The 19,617-nt window shown below is 44.5% G+C and overlaps 1 protein-coding gene across 1 annotated transcript in view; it reads right to left on the bottom strand.

Annotated features, from left to right (window-relative positions):
- LOC147693195 (NACHT, LRR and PYD domains-containing protein 12-like) overlaps positions 1-19,617 on the bottom strand; it is a 1,166,314-nt gene that overhangs the window by 866,308 nt on the left and 280,389 nt on the right. The window contains exon 4 of the mRNA XM_086933618.1: positions 10,045-10,113. Within this exon, the coding sequence (XP_086789744.1) occupies positions 10,045-10,113 (69 nt within the window). The remainder of the gene's footprint in view (positions 1-10,044; positions 10,114-19,617) is intronic.

Raw genomic sequence — 19,617 nt, 5'->3', positions numbered from 1 at the left:
TTTTGTGAACGGCAGCCATTTTGTGATTGCCCTCACATAGCCAAATGACTAAAGCCAAAACCGAGTCCGAAGGACACGTACACCTTTGCTGCCTCCTCTGTGACCTGGGCAAGCTGACTCCACTGCCCGAAGCCAAACCTGTCCGGCCAGTTCCTTTCCCAGTGGCCGAGCGAGATTAGCATCGAGGCACAACATATCATAAACCTTTCATCACACACAAACCATGCCTAATCTTACACACACCTGTCCCTGTTTCTTGCTTTATGACTTGCTTTACGAGGAGGATGTGCCCGATTATATTGGGGGTCCGTCGATATCTGATGGAAATACTGGGCCTTGCCGGTTAATCAATTGCGGGCTGGACGAACTGAAATGTGGGCTTGTCATCATGACTCTGCTTTTTCTTTGTAGTAAAATATCTGAATGGTCAACCGTAAAATAAGGAATGTTTTTCCTAAAGCATAATATTTTGTATAAAAGGAGAAGTCTGGCTTTGTAAGATTGAGCAGTCTCCTGAGAACATACATGCTGTTGTACTTCTAGGATACCTGTTACTGGCTGCAGCCAATAAATATGATCTTTGATTTCACCAAGAAGACTCTGTGTTTCTGTAGTCTGAAACAGGAAGGACTCGAAGTCTTTGAGTGTTCTCCCTGGCACCGCTGGGTTCTTAAAAACCCGGTACTTCAGTTGGCGCCCAACGTAGGGCGGTATCAGCGGTACCGGTCCAAGCCAGAGGTTTGTGAGGAGCTTCGTGTGAAAATTCTGGAGGATGGCCAACCACTTCATCGACCCCTGTATGTCGACGTGGTCCGAAAGTCTTTGCTGCGAGGTTCCCTGCGTCCCGACGGCTACGAAGGACTGCTGCCCTGACTATCGCCCTGTTTTGGACCCTTGATGATTGGTAGAGCGAAACAATAGACGAGTCTTCTGGTGACGTCATCGATACCTCAGGTAAGTATAAGTGGAGCGTCTCCCAGTCCTTAGTTTGGTTCTTAGTTTTTGGTATCCTTCGGGATCACTTTATTTGGAACTTGCAAGTGCCAAAGCCGAAGGACTCGTGTATTCACGAGACTATCGTATTCGATAATCCTTTGAAGTTTGAAGCTAGACTAGAGAGTGAAGATGCCTGGTCTTAGCAGAGTTGGAAATTTGTTTTGTCTTGGTTGTAATAGGGATTCCCGGTTAGAGGACTCGTGTCCGGTTCCTCCGATTGGAACTCCGACTTATGACTTATATGTGAAACATGGCGTAGGCCCTATCGCATATAACGAAGTATGAATCCGATACACCAGAAAGGATGGTGTTTTAAAATGGCCCCAATATGGTAGCTTTGACACAGAGATTCTGGATAATCTAGAGGTTAAACTTTTTAAGAAGAAAGCCCGGCCGGCAATGCTTGACTCTTTTCGCATATGGAGCAAAGAAGCCAAACAGAGAGAAATGAAATTAGCGAAGAAAAATAAACAAGGTATGTCAATGGTACAAGCTGCTGTTGCATTTAGGGATAACGAAGAAGAGCAAGAAAGCGAACAGATGAAAAGAGTAAAGAAGTTAGCGGTAGATAAGTGCTACCCAGTTTTGCCGTGTAAAGAACAGGAAATGAGAAAAGATGTTGAGAAAGATCCTTTAATGTCACATCTCTTGAGTTCACCACCCCCTTATGCACAAAATGCTACGGCACCACCGCCACCAGTTGAGGCTGTGCAACCTCCGGTTATTGTGCCACCTGTGATTCCTCCACAGCCAGCTCCTCTTCCATTAGCTACTGTTCCTTTGGCGCAGCCTCCTCAGGGGCCGCCAACTTTGCCTCTTCCTTTGCCTGCTACTCCCACGCCTGTTTCTAACACTCCTTCTGCTACGACTTTGGATTCTTCCACTATTGCTCCGTCTTCTCTTGTTTTTACATCTTCTCCTTCTACTAGACAGCGAATGACTGCTGCTGTTTCTGGTTTATTTTCTCCTTTGTTGGGACAATTGGGTATGTCCCCTGCTACTGAGCGTAGACAGTCATGCAGTCAGTTGCCGAATATGGATGAGCGTACGATTTTGGATCACATGGCGCGTAAATGGATTATGTATGAAACACAGTATGATCTAGAGAGCCTTATGCATGTTTTCCTTCAATGGGAAGCACCGAAGCAACGGTACGTTTTCGATACGATGTGTGCTTTTCTTGTTGAAAAATGGGACGAGGAAGTAGGGAAAGCTCCTGATAAGTTGTACAACATACGTTCCGAATTTGCGAAGGGAACTATTGTAAGTCCATCTGATGTTGAAAAAGCGGTCGCGATGTTGTTGTCCTTTAGGAGTGAATCTCCTTCTCAACAATTGTTCAGGCCTAATTCTTCAGTTGGGAGAAAGGCATGACAATATCCAATGAGAGAGGTTTCTCCTGTGTGGAAAGAAGAAGTAGCTGCTGGTCCAGGTAATGTTCCACCACTTGTACCGGCTCATTTTCAGCATGTTTGGGTGCATGTTCCGTGGAAACGCGCTGAAGTTTTAGCTATTAAGCAGTCTTTGCCTGACCCACGCAAAAATCCAGCAGGGTACTATAAAGAGTTGACTCAGACTGTGGGTTCGTGTATTATGAATTTGGCGGACATCGACATGTTGTTTGGCAATGTCGTTCCACAACCCATTTGGAGTAAGATTCGTCATACGGATCATGTGGTTGAATTAGGTGATACATGGGTTAATCTTAGAGATGCCGACAATAGGCAAGTAGGCGGTGCTAAGCCTGAGGATTTAATTACTGAACTTCCTGATAAGATTATTACGTATATGAAGACTTTAATGCCTGAACTGCGTGTTAATTGGGACAAGTTGTCTGCGTGCAAACAGAAGAAAGATGAGACTGTGTGTGATTTTTTCACGCGGTTTGAAGAGATTTTTGTAGATCATAGTGGTCAGGATATGGCTACTGAGGGTGGTCAGAGATTGTTCGTTGACAAATTTGTACATATTTTGCTTCCCGAATTGTGTAATAAGTTGAAGGATTCTGAAAGTGCTTGGGCGGTTTCCACGTCAGCACAGATTTTAGCTACTGCCCAGTACTACGAAAATAGGCGCAAAGATGAGTTAGAGAAAGCAGATAAAAAGACTAAGGAATTAAAAACTAAAGTTCTTCTACAACAAGCTTATCCACCCCGTAGTAATAATCAGCGCGATTATCAGCAGCCTCAGCAATATTCGAGAAACTCGCAAAGAAACGAGTCTTCTCAACAGCGTTTACCGTATGGACCCAATCAGTGTGCGTATTGTAAAGAGGAGGGCCATTTTAAGAATAGTTGTCCGGTTTTGTTGCAGCGTACGAATGGTGCTTCTGGTGTACGAGGTCGCGGTGTTCAACAAACGCCTAGAGGTAGGGGACGCGGTGCGTTCCCGCAAAACGCACGTTCGTTTCCGCCACAGAATTCAATGAATAGTTTTGACCAGCAGAATAACACATCTGGTAGGACGACTCAGTACTATGCTGATGACTACTATGCAGAGGATGAGAATATGGAAGGTAATGATTGCTAGGACAGCCATGGACAAAGAGAGGGAGTTGTTTCAGTTCCAATAGATCAGAATGGACCTTATGTCGAGGTGATTACATCAGGTGTGTCAGAGCCCTTTCTGTTGGATACTGGTGCTACAAAGAGTTCTATTATGCACTCAAAACTCCCTGGCGCACCTTTGTCTGGCGAAATGAATATTTCAGTAGGTTTTTCTGGCGCCCCGGTTAGGAACCCGATTTCTAGTCCTATGTCTCTTTCTGTTGGACCTTGTGAATTGGAAGCACCCCTTATTCTTACAACAGGTTGTGGTGAGAACTTGTTGGGATTGGATCTGTTGAAAAGATTGTATGCAACTTTGTACTGTTCTCCTTCGGGAGTACAACTTACACCGGGCAAGAGAGTGGTTTCTCCAATGTATTTATCGAAGGATAAACTTCCGACAGAATTGTCTTCTCTTCCGGATATTCTTTGGGCTACTGGTCCTAATGATGTGGGTCTCTTAGAAATACCGCCATATGTTGTGACATTGAAAACCAATGTTAGAATGCCGCGCATTCCCCAATACAAGATCTCTAGCGAAGGCGAAAAGGCGTTAGCGATCATTTATGATCGGATAGAAAAAGATGTAATTGAGGAAACTAGAGGCAACGTTTGCAATAGTCCTGTTCTGCCTGTTTTGAAGCGTACTGACTCTTCCCAGCCACCTGTTTACAGGTTTGTGATTGATCTTAGAGAAGTGAATAAAATAGTTGTCCCACAGTTTCCAGTTGTCCCTGATATCACTGCCTTATTGACCATGATTTCAGCTTCAGCGACTTGGTTCTCGGTGATTGACTTGAAGAATGCTTTCTTCAGCATCCCGATTGCCAAGGAGAGCAGGGATATTTTCGGCTTCAGTTTAGGAGGGCGAAGCTTCCGCTTCAAACGCGCTCCTCAAGGCTACTGTGAAAGTCCATCAATATATAGTCAGGCTTTGAAAAAACAGCTTGATACGATTGTTTTACCTGACGGTGCTACCCTTATTCAGTACGTCGACGATTTGCTTGTCACTGCAGATACTGAGGAGATTTGTAAAGAAGCCATCTTGTTGTTGTTGCGTCATTTATGTGATCTGCATCACAAAGTGTCTCTCTCGAAGTTGCAATATTGTCGACAAGAAGTGACCTACTTAGGTCATCTCTTATCGAAGGAGGGAAGAAAACTGACCCCAGAAAAAATTCAGGCAATTGCAAAATTGAGTGTGCCAAGGACACAGAGAGAAGTACGCGCTTTCTTGGGCATTACATCATATTGTAGGTAATGGATACCAAATTTTTTCTTATTGGCCAAACCTTTGGTGGCATTAACTTGTAAAGATACACCGAATCCCATTCCGTGGTCTGAAGACTGTCAGAAAAGTTTTTCCGAATTGCGTGATGCATTGTGTTCGGCTCCTGTGTTGGGTACCCCCGACTACAGTAAGCCCTTTACATTGTATGTCCATGAGAAAGAAGGTTGTGCATTGTCAGTTCTGACACAGTCTTTTGGGGACAAGCAACGTCCATGCGCGTATTTTTCGTCGACTTTAGATCCGGTAGCTAAGGCGTTGCCAAGTTGCTTGAGAGCTACTGCGGCAGCAGCTTTTTATATTCGACAGTCTGCTGGATTAGTAATGAATAACATGCTGATCGTGATGGTTCCACATGCGGTGGACACCTTGTTAAACAGAACCAAGACACAGCACTTAACTAGTGCTCGTTTGTCAGGTTATGAGCTGACACTGTTGGCGAGTCATGTGCACATCAAGAGGTGCAATACACTGAATCCAGCCACGTTGTTGCTGATTTCAGTTGAGACATAGAATGTCGAAGAGGCACATGATTGTTTTCTTAGAACTGAGGAAGAAACGAAAGGGAGGATAGATCTCAAGGACACTCCTAATCCAGAATGTGATGGTACTTTGTGGGTTGATGGTTCGTATTTCAAGTTGCCGAATGGTGATACGACTGCGGCATATGCTGTTACGACTTTGCATACGATTGTTGAAACTGCACGTATCCCACATAACTCAGCACAAGCGGCAGAACTGATTGCATTGACAAGAGCGTGTGTGTTAGCGAAAGGAAAACGAGTGAATCTGTACACTGACAGTCAGTATGCCTTTGGTGTTGCTCATAGTTTTGGACGTCTGTGGCGTGAACGTGGTTTCCTGACTTCGCATGGTGCTAAGATCCAGCATGGTCAGTTGGTGAATGAGCTTCTTGAGTCACTGACCTTGCCGTTGCAAGTTGCGATTGTGAAATGCAGTGCACACAAAAAGGTTACAGATGATGTTGGTCGCAGAAATGCGTTTGCGGATGAAGTTGCGAAAGAAACTGCAAGGAATATGATGAGTTGAATGTATGTTTGCAGGCCTTGTGAGATGGATTGGTGACGTTGGAATGTGTGAAGATACGATTGAGAGTGTGAAGTCCATTCAAGCTGAAGCTACAGAGAAAGAGTTGAATGAATGGAGAGAAAGTAAGGGTAAACTGGATGCAAATGGTTGTTGGGTCGAATTGTCAGAACATCAGCGATGGTTGTTATCCCAATGCGTATGTGCTTGCTGTGGTGACAATGGCCCATGGAATGGCTCATATCAGTGTGAAAGGGATTTGTAAGTTGTTGGCTCCAGTATGGCAAAATACTGGAATTCCCAAGTGTGCAGAGAATGTGGTCAAGAATTGTATGGTGTGTCTGAAATACAATCCTGGTAGGGGAACCCCAACTCCAGCTGGTCATTTTGCGCCTCCAACGTATCCGTTTGAGGTTTTGCAGCTAGATTTCCTCCACATGGAAAGGTGCAACAATCTGAAATACGTACTCGTTGTTGTTTGTGCCTTTTCAAGATGGGTAGAAGCATATCCCTTAAAGGACAATACTGCCCTGTCCACAGCTAAAGCCCTTGTCAAAGAATTCTTCCCTAGATTTGGAATGCCGAGAATGGTCTGGAGTGATAATGGGAGTGAATTTGTGGGTCGAGTGATGAAGAAAGTATGTGAGGGGCTAGGCATTCAGCAAAAATTTCACGCTGCAAATCACCCCCAATCAGCTTGACTAGTAGAGTGCTATAATGGCACTCTAAAACTGAAACTGGCCAAGATCCAAGCGAGCACTGGTCTTAAATGGCCTGGAGCTCTGCCCTTGGCACTCCTATCAACGAGAATGACTGCTCATTCAAGGGTGGGACTTAGTCCCTATGAAATTGTGTTCGGCCGCCTGGCCAACATATGGGGAGTGCCAAGGCCAACTAAGTTTAGTGAGATCAAACACCCTGTACTGCTAGATTATTTGTACAAATTGACGGCTAAATTGCGTGTTTTACACCAACAGGTCCACGACACCCTGCCTCAGGTCTCTGAAACTCCAGGACATCCGATCGATCCAGGATCCTACGTGCTGATTAAAAACTTCCAGCGAACAAAGAATGACCAACCCCGGTGGACCAGCCCTCATCTAGTCCTTCTCTCAACAAGATCAGCTGTTCGAGTGGAAGGGAAAAAGCACTGGGTTCACGGCGTACATTGCAAGAGGGTACCTTTGCCTCTAGCGTACAACCGGTGGACCCAGGAGGGGATCGCTGACTCTGAGACTGAGACCGTGCCTCGCTTTCTGCCTTTTAGTGATGCACGAGTAAAAGGAACAACTTCTAAACAGGAAAGCGATAATGTTTTGCAAGCAGCCGTGCCTCCGTCAATTCAATTGAACACTACAGAGCCTTAACTCTTATTCCAAGACCAGACAGCACCTGGAAGAACCCGTTATAATTTGAGGCCAAGAACTATGACTATGGACAAATAAAATTCTTTTCTTCTATTTTTGAAAGTGCAGCTCTCTCATCTGAGAAACTTGCTTATTTTTGTTTTTCGAACCGCCATCCGGGTTCTGCTGCTAGGGTCGCGGTTGCCCAAGTCTTTGGCGTGCAGCCGAAAACGTTAGGTCGACGGTTCTGGTTGGTCTAAGGGAGTTGCCCTGGACTGACAGAAGCATTCCTTAGCATAGAACACCCTACCGCCGCGGGCAGCAATTATAGAGGATAGAGTTTTTCAAGATGGAGAGACCTGCCAAACCGATGAACTTTAAAGCCAGAATGTGTACATTGATGACAAGAACACGATTTTTGATATTATGTATTTTTATGTTGCTTAGTGTGATGACGTTTTTAATAGGATATGTTTTATTTACTTTTCAAGTGACATTTACACCCACTACACAGCCCATACCTCCTTCTACTGTTTCCTCGCTTTCTTTTCACCCTCTGCCTGAACACGAGTCCGCTAGAAGATCAGAATTTGCCAATAACTCATTCATTCAGCTTTTACACCAACACCAACTGGTAGTAAACACAACTAATTGTTGGGTGTGTGGTTTTATGCCACATACGACAGATAAGGTCCTCCCATACTTGGTTCTCCCATTTAGCTACAATGGTTCTTTGTGGGCGTTTCAAACAGTGTTCATATATGCCATAGAACCATATCCTCCACGTTCCACGAGAAGTAACTCAAGCAACAAAGCATTGGTAGTGGGAATTACAAACATGAGCAGAGACATTGACTCGTATAGAACCATTCCCGGAGATGAGTTGCAAGCATACACTAGATGGAACATAACAGGATATAGAGTTGCTTTGAGTGAGAACCAGCAAGCAAAAAGATGCTCCCCGATTTGGATTGTACCCCATCAGAGTCACCTATGTCTGCAAGGTAATGGCAAGAATCCCAGAGCTCAGTTAGGGAAAAGTGTCTGCACTGAAACATATGTCTTTGCATCTCGAACTTCCCCTTAGTTTCTAGCAGCTAAGGGCACCTACTTCATCTGCCATGATAGGGCCTATACATGGTTGCCCCCTGACTTTTCGGGCACATGTTTTGTTTCGTTCCTGTTGCCTCTCACCTACACGGCCACGGCAGATTACCATAAAACAAGGATAGTCAGAGGTGTCATTAGTAGTGACGACACTGCAGGACAAGAATTCAGAGATTTTGCTAAGGGTTTTCTGCCGTTTTGGGGACCTATGGTGAACAGCAGGAACATAAGGCAATTGACAAGGGTGGTTGAATCCACTGTAATTGAAAAAGCCGGTGCCCTTAGTAATTTGACTGCTGAGCTCCAGTCGGATCGCCTTATGACACTTCAGAACAGGGTCGCTTTAGACGTCATACTTGCAGACCGAGGTGGGGTATGCAATGTGATCCAATCAAGTTGCTGCATTTTCATCCCAGATAACGCTCCGACAGTATACCAGGCCATCTCCAAACTTCATAAGATCTCTGAATCTATTCACGTGGATAAAGGAGACTGGTCACTGATGGGGTGGTTCTGGGAACTGATATCCGCCTGGGGATGGAAGATTCTGATAGTCATTGGGATGATCTTAGCCATTATGTTCGTGTTCTGTCTGTGCGTACAGTGTGCTCCTGCAATATGTGGCCTCTGTGCTACATCATGTGTAAGGAAACCTGTATCAAGAAACGAGCTAAGTAATAGGATGATGCTACAGCAACATCTCAATGACTTTATGAATATAGACCTGGGCTCAGATTAGCGTGAGTATAGGTTATTGCCTATGTAAGGGCAAAAGGAGGGGCTGTGGTACTGAAAATTCTGAACCCGTGTCAGATACATTGTCGTATCATGACGATTTTGGTATCAGCAGACTGGTAATGAATTAAATACTATGCACAAGCATTTCCGTCATGTTCGAGTGACGAAATCACCCTGAAATCGGAGTTTTCGTCTTGAACCCTCGGGTTCCATTTTGTGAACGGCAGCCATTTTGTGATTGCCCTCACATAGCCAAATGACTAAATCCAAAACCAAGTCCAAAGGACACGTACCTTTGCTGCCTCCTCTGTGACCTGGGCAAGCTGACTCCACTGCCCGAAGCCAAACCTGTCCGGCCAGTTCCTTTCCCAGTGGCAGAGCGAGATTAGCATTGAGGGACAACATATCATAAACCTTTCATCACACACAAACCATGCCTAATCTTACACATACCTGTCCCTGTTTCTTGCTTTATGACTTGCTTTACGAGGAGGAGGTGCCCGATTTTATTGGGGGTCCGTCGATATCTGATGGAAATACTGGGCCTTGCCGGGTAATCATTTGCGGGCTGGACGAACTGAAATGTGGGCTTGTCATCATGACTCTGCTTTTTCTTTGTAGTAAAACATTTGAATGGTCAACCGTAAAATAAGGAATGTTTTGCCTGAAGCATAATATTTTGTATAAAAGGAGAAGTCTGGCTTTGTAAGATTGAGCAGTCTCCTGAGAACATACATGCTGTTGTACTTCTAGGATACCTGTTACTGGCTGCAGCCAATAAATACGATCTTTGACTTCACCTAGAAGACTCTGTGTTTCTGTAGTCTGAAACAGGAAGAACTCGAAGTCTTTGGGTGTTCTCCCTGGCACCGCTGGGTTCTTAAAAACCCGGTACTTCAGGCCACGGTCAATATTTAAACCACGCCCAGGCTTCACATGCTTTGCCGTGAGGTTCTCCTCATCATCGCTCACTCACCTAACTTCATCCAGTAGCTGCGCCACCATGTCCTCAGTCTCCCGATCCTCTGGCCAACAACAGAAGCTCCTGCAAAGAAAAGGAAGAGGGTAGGCACACTTGTCTTCCATAAAAAATACAGAAAACCAGGGTACAAAATCAGTCATCGGAAAAGACTCCCTGAAACCTCTGGGAGCTGAGAGCTGAGAGATAATACATTCTTACAGACTCTTCGGTGTGCTGGAAACACCAGAGAGAAAAATGGAAAGCTAAAAACTACACTCTAAGTTGTTTAATTTGATGAATGAAATCGTGTAGCAAATACTTGATGTAGAATACATTTTTTTTTTAATTGATTTTCCAAAGCATTAAATATCACATTTTTAAGACATGATTATAAAAATCCATTCATATTCTAAGTACATAACCACAAAAATTCAATTGATTCAATTATTATCATAAATAGGCAAATACCGCAGGTTGAAGTGCAGGTGCCTCTTTCCTAACAGCAGCAATCCATACCACAAATATAAAACATCCATATATGCATTTTATAAACACCGTACATCAATTTCCTAACCAACTAAAGCCTCTGACTTTCTTGTAACCTCCATCCATTCTGTTACCCAAGACCAAATCATTTCCCTCGTCGCTGTTTCCTAAGCCCCTTAAGTTTATATAAGAATATCTCCATATTGTATACGGCGAGAACCTAGGGGCATATTATCAACAAAAGGCGATACATTATCGGCGCTTTTATCGGCAGAAAACTGCTGCTAAAGCGGCGAAAATGGGCTTGATAATATGCCCTTGAGAATTCCCATAGAAGCCCATGTTCACATCAGTTTTCCCTCGTCGCTGTTTCCTAAGTCCCTTAAGTTTATATAAGAATATCTCAATATTGTATACGGCGAGAACCTAGGGGCATATTATCAACAAAAGGCGATACATTATCGGCGCTTTTATCGGCAGAAAACTGCTGCTAAAGCGGCGAAAATGGGCTTGATAATATGCCCTTGAGAATTCCCATAGAAGCCCATGTTCACACCAGTTTTCCCTCGTCGCTGTTTCCTAAGCCCCTTAAGTTTATATAAGAATATCTCAATATTGTATACGGCGAGAACCTAGGGGCATATTATCAACAAAAGGCGATTAATTATAGCCGCTTTTATCGGCAGAAAACTGCCGCTAAAGCGGCGATAATGGGCTTGATAATATGCCCTTGAGAATTCCCATAGAAGCCCATGTTCACACCGGTTTTCCATCGTCGCTGTTTCCTAAGCCCCTTGAGTTTATATAAGAATATCTCAATATTGTATACGGCGAGAACCTGGGGGCATATTATCAACAAAAGGCGATTCATTATAGCCGCTTTTATCAGCAGAAAAATGCCGCTAAAGCGGCGATAATGGGCTTGATAATATGCCCTTGAGAATTCCCATAGAAGCCCATGTTCACACCAGTTTTCCATCGTCGCTGTTTCCTAGGCCCCTTAAGTTTATATAAGAATATCTCAATATTGTATACGGCGATAATGGGCTTCATAATATATTTTTATTGCCTTTTGTTGATAATATGCCCCCGAGATCTCCTCATATTAAAATTAGGGGCATCCGGTTTTAGCCAGTCAGAGTTGATACACAATCTTGCTACAGCCATAGCCATAAAAACTAAATACAGTATCCTTCTGGAATCATTCACATCCTCCCTCTCACCAACTCCCCCAGCATCATCCTCAACGGGTGGAATGATGTTACTCAAATAGCCGCCTACTCTTTGTATCAATGGTACTAGCTCTGGACTTCTGGACTTGCAGAAAACATATGTACTATGTCTGCCAAGTCTGTGCACATCTGTTACATTTCCCATCACTGTCACCCCCCCATTTAAACATTCTTGAAGGGGTGTAATGCAAATGAAAGGCTGTCTTGAAAGGTTGGGCTTTCAGATTAGCTGGTGGAATAATCTTAGCAGACAAAGCCAATGATTCTTGTAGGTACATATCCTCCAAGCCCAATCGCTAATTCCATTTATCATTCTGTACCTCTAAGTCATTATTCTGAGTTAGAATCATCAATGCATTTAGGGGTCCCATTCTATACCTCAACCTCAAGGCTTCAATTAAAGGAATCTTGGTCATACATTTAAAGTCAGAATTCTGGTCTCTTATCTTTTTAAACAGGAAATCCATACTTGTAAATAATTATAAAAATCTGCCTACCACAAATAAAACAACTCTGATAATTCGACAAAAGAGTGAAGCTGTGCAATAGCATGATATTGTTAGAACCCCCTTCTGTCTCGATCTTTCATTACTGCACCATGGAAAGTAGATGGAAGGATAGTATAGGAAGATGTAGGCATGTAGAAGTTACATTTTAAATTAAAATTACATTTTCCAAATACCAGATGCTTCTTAACTTGACCCCAAACCTTTAGAGCTGCTTTGCTTTTGTTCTTTCTATGATAACTTGGTTCAATATTTTTGACGGCATAGCTTTCGGGTTCATTTTCTACAAGCATCTCATATATTATTGGTGTCTCAGCTAAATCTATATCTTGAGGCTCCCCAGGTATCAAAATTGTCATATTTTGTAAAACAAAAGCCCAACAATACAAGAAAAGAAAGAGGGTAGGCACATTGGCCTTTTATGGAAAATCAAGATTACCTTTTTTTGTAAATTACGCATAGATATGCATTAAAAAGACAGGATTTGAGAGAACAATAACTCATTCACATTTGCAAATTTGAAGCTCATATCACTGAGTTTCAAAACACCAGAGTACAAAATCAGTTTTCAAAAAAGAATTCTTCACAAAACCCCTAGGAGCTTAGAGACAATATATTGTTGCAGACTCTTTGCTGTGAAAGAAACACCAGAGAGAAAATTGGAAACCTTAAATCTACACTCCAAGTTGTATAAGTTGACAAATAAAAACGTGTAGCAATTACATGATGTAGATTTAATCTGTTCTAACTAATTGTAATTAAGTAATGATTGTGTTGTAGATCGGTCTGTAAAGCCAAACCCTATAGAAGGATCACTGAGGATCACCTGACGTCTTCACCAGACCCTTCACAAGCGTCATCCCACGTATTCACGCAGAACACAGGTAGATCATTGCGAGAAAAAGGTTAGGAAGTTAGTTGGGACTATCACAGCCTTTAAGGCCTGACAGCAGCTCATTGAGAGATTCAGAAGAGCTCTAATAACAAGACCCTCTCCCCTAGAGACGACCAGTCTTCCTTCTCGATTTGGACATTCACGAGTAACAACGGCCGGGTCCACATTGTGTCTGCAGAGCTACAGCATAGACGAAGAAGGTAAGGATTGCACTGTTTGATCTGACAGTGTGCCACGATACCAGTATCTCACTGAGATCCCAGACACAGAGCTCACTGACCCTTATAGTCTCTCAGTCACCCCTCAGCAGCCCTTCTCATGCAGTCGTCTGCTATGATACCAGCATCTCACTGGGATCCCAGACACAGAGCTCACTGACCCTTATAGTCTCCCAGTCACCCCTCAGCAGCCCTTCTCATGCAGACTGTCTGCTATGATACCAGCATCTCGCTGGGATCCCGGACACAGAGCTCAATGACTCTTATAGGCTCTCAGTCACCCCTCAGTAGACCTTCTCATACAGACTGTCTGCTATGATACCAGCATCTCACTGAGATCCCAGACACAGAGCTCACTGACCCTTATAGTCCCTCAGTCACCCCTCAATAGCCCTTCCCATGCAGACGGCCTGCTATGATACCAGCATCTCACTGGGATCCCAGACACAGAGCTCACTGACCATTATAGTCTCTCAGTCACCCCTCAATAGCCCTTCTCATGCAGACGGCCTGCTATGATACCAGCATCTCACTGGGATCCCAGACACAGAGCTCACTGACCCTTATAGTCTCCCAGTCACCCCTCAGCAGCCCTTCTCATGCAGACTGTCTGCTATGATACCAGCATCTCGCTGGGATCCCGGACAGAGAGCTCAATGACCCTTATAGGCTCTCAGTCACCCCTCAGCAGACCTTCTCATGCAGACTGTCTGCTATGATACCAGCATCTCACTGAGATCCCAGACACAGAGCTCACGGACCCTTATAGTCTCTCAGTCACCCCTCAATAGCCCTTCTCATGCAGATGGTCTGCTATGATACCAGCATTTCACTGGGATCCCGGACACAGAGCTGACTGTCCCTTATAGTCTCTCAGTCTCCCCTCAGCAGCCCTTCTCATGCAGACGGTCTGCTATGATACTAGGTTCTCGCTGGAATACCAGACACAGAACTCACTGACCCTTAAACCCCATTGTCATCGTTCTCATCCTGTCAGCCTACCTTGATGCTGGTATGTCACTGAGATAAAAGAGACAGGACTCACTGACTCCTATATCTACCTCAGTGGCTGCTCTGGAGCCCTTCTTATGCAGACGGTCTGCTACAATACCACTATATTATTATTATTATTATTATTATTATTATTATTATTATTATTATTATCATTATTATTATTATTATTATTAATAAACACATTTTTATGGTGCTGCGAATCATCTCCTGGGGGATCTCTCGGCGCTTGAGAAGATGACACGCAATGAGCAGCATAAACTTAAAACGGACAAGTCTTGAGCATTTTTTTGAATTGAGACAGCTCGGTGCATGCCCGGATCTCCTCAGGGAGATTATTCCGATGGGCTAAATGGGAAAAGGCCCGACCACCCATTCTTGCCTTCCTGATACGCGGCGTGCGAAGCTGGTTGCGTTTGCTGGATCCCAACTGACGTACAGGTCGATGCAGTACAAGCTTCTTCTTGAGGTAGGCTGGTCCATTCCCCTAAAGAGACTTAAAGACCGTATATAATAGTTTAAAAATAGCTCGTTTCCTAATAGGAAGCCAATTTAATTGGTGTAGAAGAAGTAGAGAGGGGGTTCGTGCTGGTTTATTGAGGGCAAGGCGGGCAGCCGTATTTTGTGCCACCTGTAGTTTGGAAAGTAGGTCTTCCCTTATTCCAACCAATAAGGCGTTACCATAGCCCAGTCGACTAACCAGGAGCGACTGGATGAGGGTTTTTCTTGCCGTTAGAGGGATCCAGGGGAAGATCTTTCTAAACATCTGCATTGTTCTGAAACAGGTGCCTGATAATGTCGATAATTTATTATTTATTCTAATGCCTAGATTCTTAGCCCAGATTTTTGGGGAGGGTACTTCTCCTAATTCAGATGGCTGCAAATCTGAAGTCCACAATTCCTCGGCTTTCCCAAACAACAATATCTCTGTTTTGGTGGCACTGAGCTGCAGAAAATTCTCACTCATCCATCTTGCTACACTGGACATATAATTTTTAAACTTTAGTTTTTATTACTGTAGCGTGATCCTCAGTAGGGACTATCAGCTGTGTGTCATATGTGTACAATATGGTCTCAAACTCACACCTTCTAATGACTCCAGCCAAGGGAGCCACATATACGGTAAACAAGGTGGGACTTAAGATGGATCCCTGGGGGACTCCCTTATCTGTCAGACTGGTTTGAGACACAAGAGTCCAGCTGGACACATTGTGTTCTGTCAGATAAATAGCTTTGAATCCATTTAAAGGCTGTGCCTCTGACACCAAACTCTTGCAATCTGTTCAAAAGGATGCGATGGGAGATGGTGTCAAAGGCTGCTGACTGATCGAGGAGGACTAACATCACTGGAGTTCCACTATGCAATGACATCCTGACAGTGTCAGTGTTAGACCTGGCACTATTGGTGTGGGTCTCCCTTCCATGTTTGCTGTTGCCTCATGTGTTAGATGCTTTGGGCACTGTGCCACTGCTGTCCAGTGCCAGAGTGCAAGTGCTCCCTATTGTAAATTAATGTATTAATTTATGATTACATGATTGGCTGCTTTCTTTTTACTTGTCAGACCCTGGTACAGTGCACCAGGAGTGCCCAGGGCTTGTAAACCAAATGCTGCTGGTGGGCTAGCAGCACTGGTTGTGCTCCCACAGAAGCAGCCTTGTAAAATGTGTCTAAGGTCTGCCATTGCAGAGCCTGTTTGCAGTCTGATACTGCCATGTTGACTGAGCACGTGCACCCACTTGCCAGTCCCTAAACTTTCCCTTTTCTTCATATCAGACACCTCTATGGTACGCCCAAGGGCAGGGTGCATTGTAAGTATAAGGTAGGACATGCCCTGGTATGTGTGGCATGTCCTAATAGTGAAATACATCCATTTTTGTTTTTCACTATTGCAAGGATAACTGTTCTTCATAGGCCAGAATGGGCAGTTAGATAATTACATCTTATAATCCTAACTGACTCAAGGAACATGGGAGAAATTCGAGTTTAGTATGCCTGGAATAAGAATGATAAAATACATATTTTAGTGAAGTTGGTTTTAACATTCTGTGTTTGAAAACACCACTTTTAGAAAGTAGATATTTTCTTGTCTAACTTTCCAAGCCTGCCTCTGCTAGGTTGTGTATTCCTTGTCTGGAGTTTTGAGTGACAAGGCTGGGGGATTCCAGGAGACAGAATGAGTCCGCCCAGTGGCGAATAGAGAGATCTGCATCTAGATTGGAGGGAGGAGTTGCACCTGGGACTAGAATAGGACTTTGCCTGCCCCCCACAGTGCTGGCTCCGCCCCCTGTGGTGCATCTGATGTCTCTGCCCTGCACTGTGAAAGGAGAGAATGAATCATTTCAACAAAGTGCTCCAGGGCTGTGCTTTCCCTCCACAATGCTGGCTCCACCTCCCGTGGGGCGTCTGATGTCTCTGCCCTGCACTGTGAAAGGAAAGAAAGAGTCTTGTAAAAAGAGTGCCCAAGAACTGGTTTGGACTGGAAAAAAAGGCCCCTCTACCCTCAGAGGACATAGGATTTTGGGGTATATATATTGGGACCCTGATCCCAAGAAATTAGATCACTTTTGGACTACAAGAAGAAACTTTTGCTGTGGAGAGGAACCTGAAGATACTGAGGAGAGACTATCCTTGAGCTGAAGTGCTGTTTGGGGGATTGGCCTGTAGTGGTTTCCTGACTGCCAAAGGAAGGAGAAAGGAGCTTTGTGTACTTTACTTTCAACTTGTGAAGGATCTCCTTGAGAGAAGAGCTTGACTCCTGACCGAAGTCTCAGGACCAGTAACTTCACCAGCCTTTGTGGATTGCTGCTGGAAATGCTGTTTCAGTGGCTACAGAGGCAGGGAACTGTGACCGACTCTCACCTCCGGCCCAGTGTCCTTTAGGCGCAGCATCGAACAACTTCTGCATCTTTCAACACAAGCTCTAAGCTCACGACTCCATCCTGACGCCGTCACCAAGCCGTTGCCTGCACCGTAACCTGTGGACACCGCGACGTACAGAATCGAACTGGTCTGACCGACATGATCACTGTTGCTGACTTCGAGTCCTGTAAACGCATCGGAGTTGGGCACCGCTCGCACACTTCGTGACGCACCGCCCGACTTGTACCGCTGTCCGGACTGATTGACGCCAGCTTCCGAATTCCGCTCTGTCTCTGCACCGATTTCTTTTCTGCAACGCGATGAACGCCAGAACCGGCTCGCACGCCAGTGCCTGCCACATCAAGTAAAGGTACTGTGACCGAGTCTGTCGACACTTGAGTGGGCCCGGACCGACGCGGTCAGCTGGATTTGTTAGACTCTGTGTTATTTCAGCAACGCTGTAGCTGGACAGGGCAACTGACTCGCACAGAACTTTGATTTAAGCCTTTTTAATTAGAACTCTTGATTTCCAATAGTATTGAGGATAATTTTTGTTGTTTATGGTCTTGTGGTATTTCTATATAAAAGATAATTATTTTTATACAATACCAGCATGTCACTGACCCTTGCTGTCTCTCAATCACCTCTCAGCATATCTTCTCAGGCAGACGGTCTGCTACGATACCAATATTTAACCTTCATCCCAGACACAAAGCTCACTGACCCTTATGGTCTCTCGGTCACCCCTCTGCAGCCCTTCTCATCCCGTCGATCTGCTACGATACCAGCATCTCACTGAGATCCCAGACACAGAGCTCACTGACCCTTATAGTCTCTCAGTCACCAATCAGTATCATTTCTCATGCAGACGGTCTGCTATGATACTAGCATCTCACTGGGATCCCAGACACAGAGCTCACGTACCCTTATAGTCTCTCAGTCACCCCTCAGCAGCCCTTCTCATGCAGACGGTCTGCTATGATACTAGCATCTCGCTGAGATCCGAGACACAGAGCTCACTGACCCTTATAGTCTCTCAGTCACTCCTCAGTAGCACTTCTCATTTTGTTAGTCTGACTGATATTAGTATCTCACTGACATGCCAGACGTCACTGACACTAACAGCACTCAATCACCCTTCTCATCCTGTCAATCTGCCACAACACCAGTATCTCACTGAGCTTCCAGTCATAGAGCTCACTGACTCTTATAGCCCCCCATTCACCCCTGGAGCCCCTCTCATCTTGTCAACCTACATATCAGTGTCTCACTGAGCCTCCAGACACATCACTCACTGAACAGACATGCGCTTCACTACTGTCACTGCACAAAGCAGAATTCAAGAACTTGAGCACAGGGGGCTACTGTCCGAGGGGGAACATCGTTTACAACAAATCTTTTACCCCGCACTACCATTACAACGCAGGAATTGCAACGAAAGTTGTTACAACGACTTTCGCTGTAGGGCGCTGTTGGATAGGAAATAGTTTAATTCTCTATCCAACACCTTCCCTACTATCCACGGGGACTGGAGTTGGAATAGAAAATTCAACTATTCCACTATCCAGCGCCCCCCAATGCAAGTCGTTGTAACGACTTGCGTTGTAATCCCGGCGTTGTAGGGGATGCCTGGTAAAAGCATGCGTTGAAACGACATACATCCCTGTCCCAGTGCCAAAGTAAGAGTGGTGGTAAGGCTGCTACTCACTTATGTTCTTGGTTCAAAAGCTCACAGGTGAATTTCATCTGGTTTTGGATCTCAAGGGAGTAAACCAATTCATACATCATCAAAAATAAAAAATGGTGAGTTTACAACACATTTATTTATTTATTTATTTATTTGAGTTTTTATAGAGAGCGACCATGACCCATCAGGGTATCAAAGCGCTTTACAGGGATAAACACGTTACGTACAGTTTAGGCATAGGCAAAAAAAAAGGAATGGGGGTTAGGGAATTGAACACATTAGGACAAAAGCCAGGGTTATATACAATAATCAGTGCAGAACCAAAATCAGTGAGGGACATGTCAGCGATAAAAAGGGAAAAACCAGCAATTGAATACAAGGGGATAAATGATTGCAAAAGGCAGAGAGAACCGGCAGAACATTTGAAGGAGTGAGAATTGGTATACAGAGAGTGGCAAGCAGTACAGGAGATTATGCACAGAAAACAAAAGTCATTATAGAAGGCGGAATGTGCGACCAAGGAGAGTAATTGGAGAAATTTGCTCATTAGCAAGGTTTTAGCTTCCTTTTTGAAGATTGACAGAGAAGGTATTTTTCTGATGGAGGATGGTAGCGAGTTCCAGATTCTGGCCTCGAGAGGAAGCCAGTTCAAGGCCTTCAAATGTGGTGAAATGTGGTCAAATTGTTTTGAGC

This window comes from Lissotriton vulgaris, chromosome 8 (assembly GCF_964263255.1).
Source record: "Lissotriton vulgaris chromosome 8, aLisVul1.2, whole genome shotgun sequence".
NCBI classification, from domain to species: domain Eukaryota; kingdom Metazoa; phylum Chordata; class Amphibia; order Caudata; family Salamandridae; genus Lissotriton; species Lissotriton vulgaris.
Note: the sequence above shows the minus strand (reverse complement) of the source record. Positions and strands in the feature narration are given on the sequence as shown.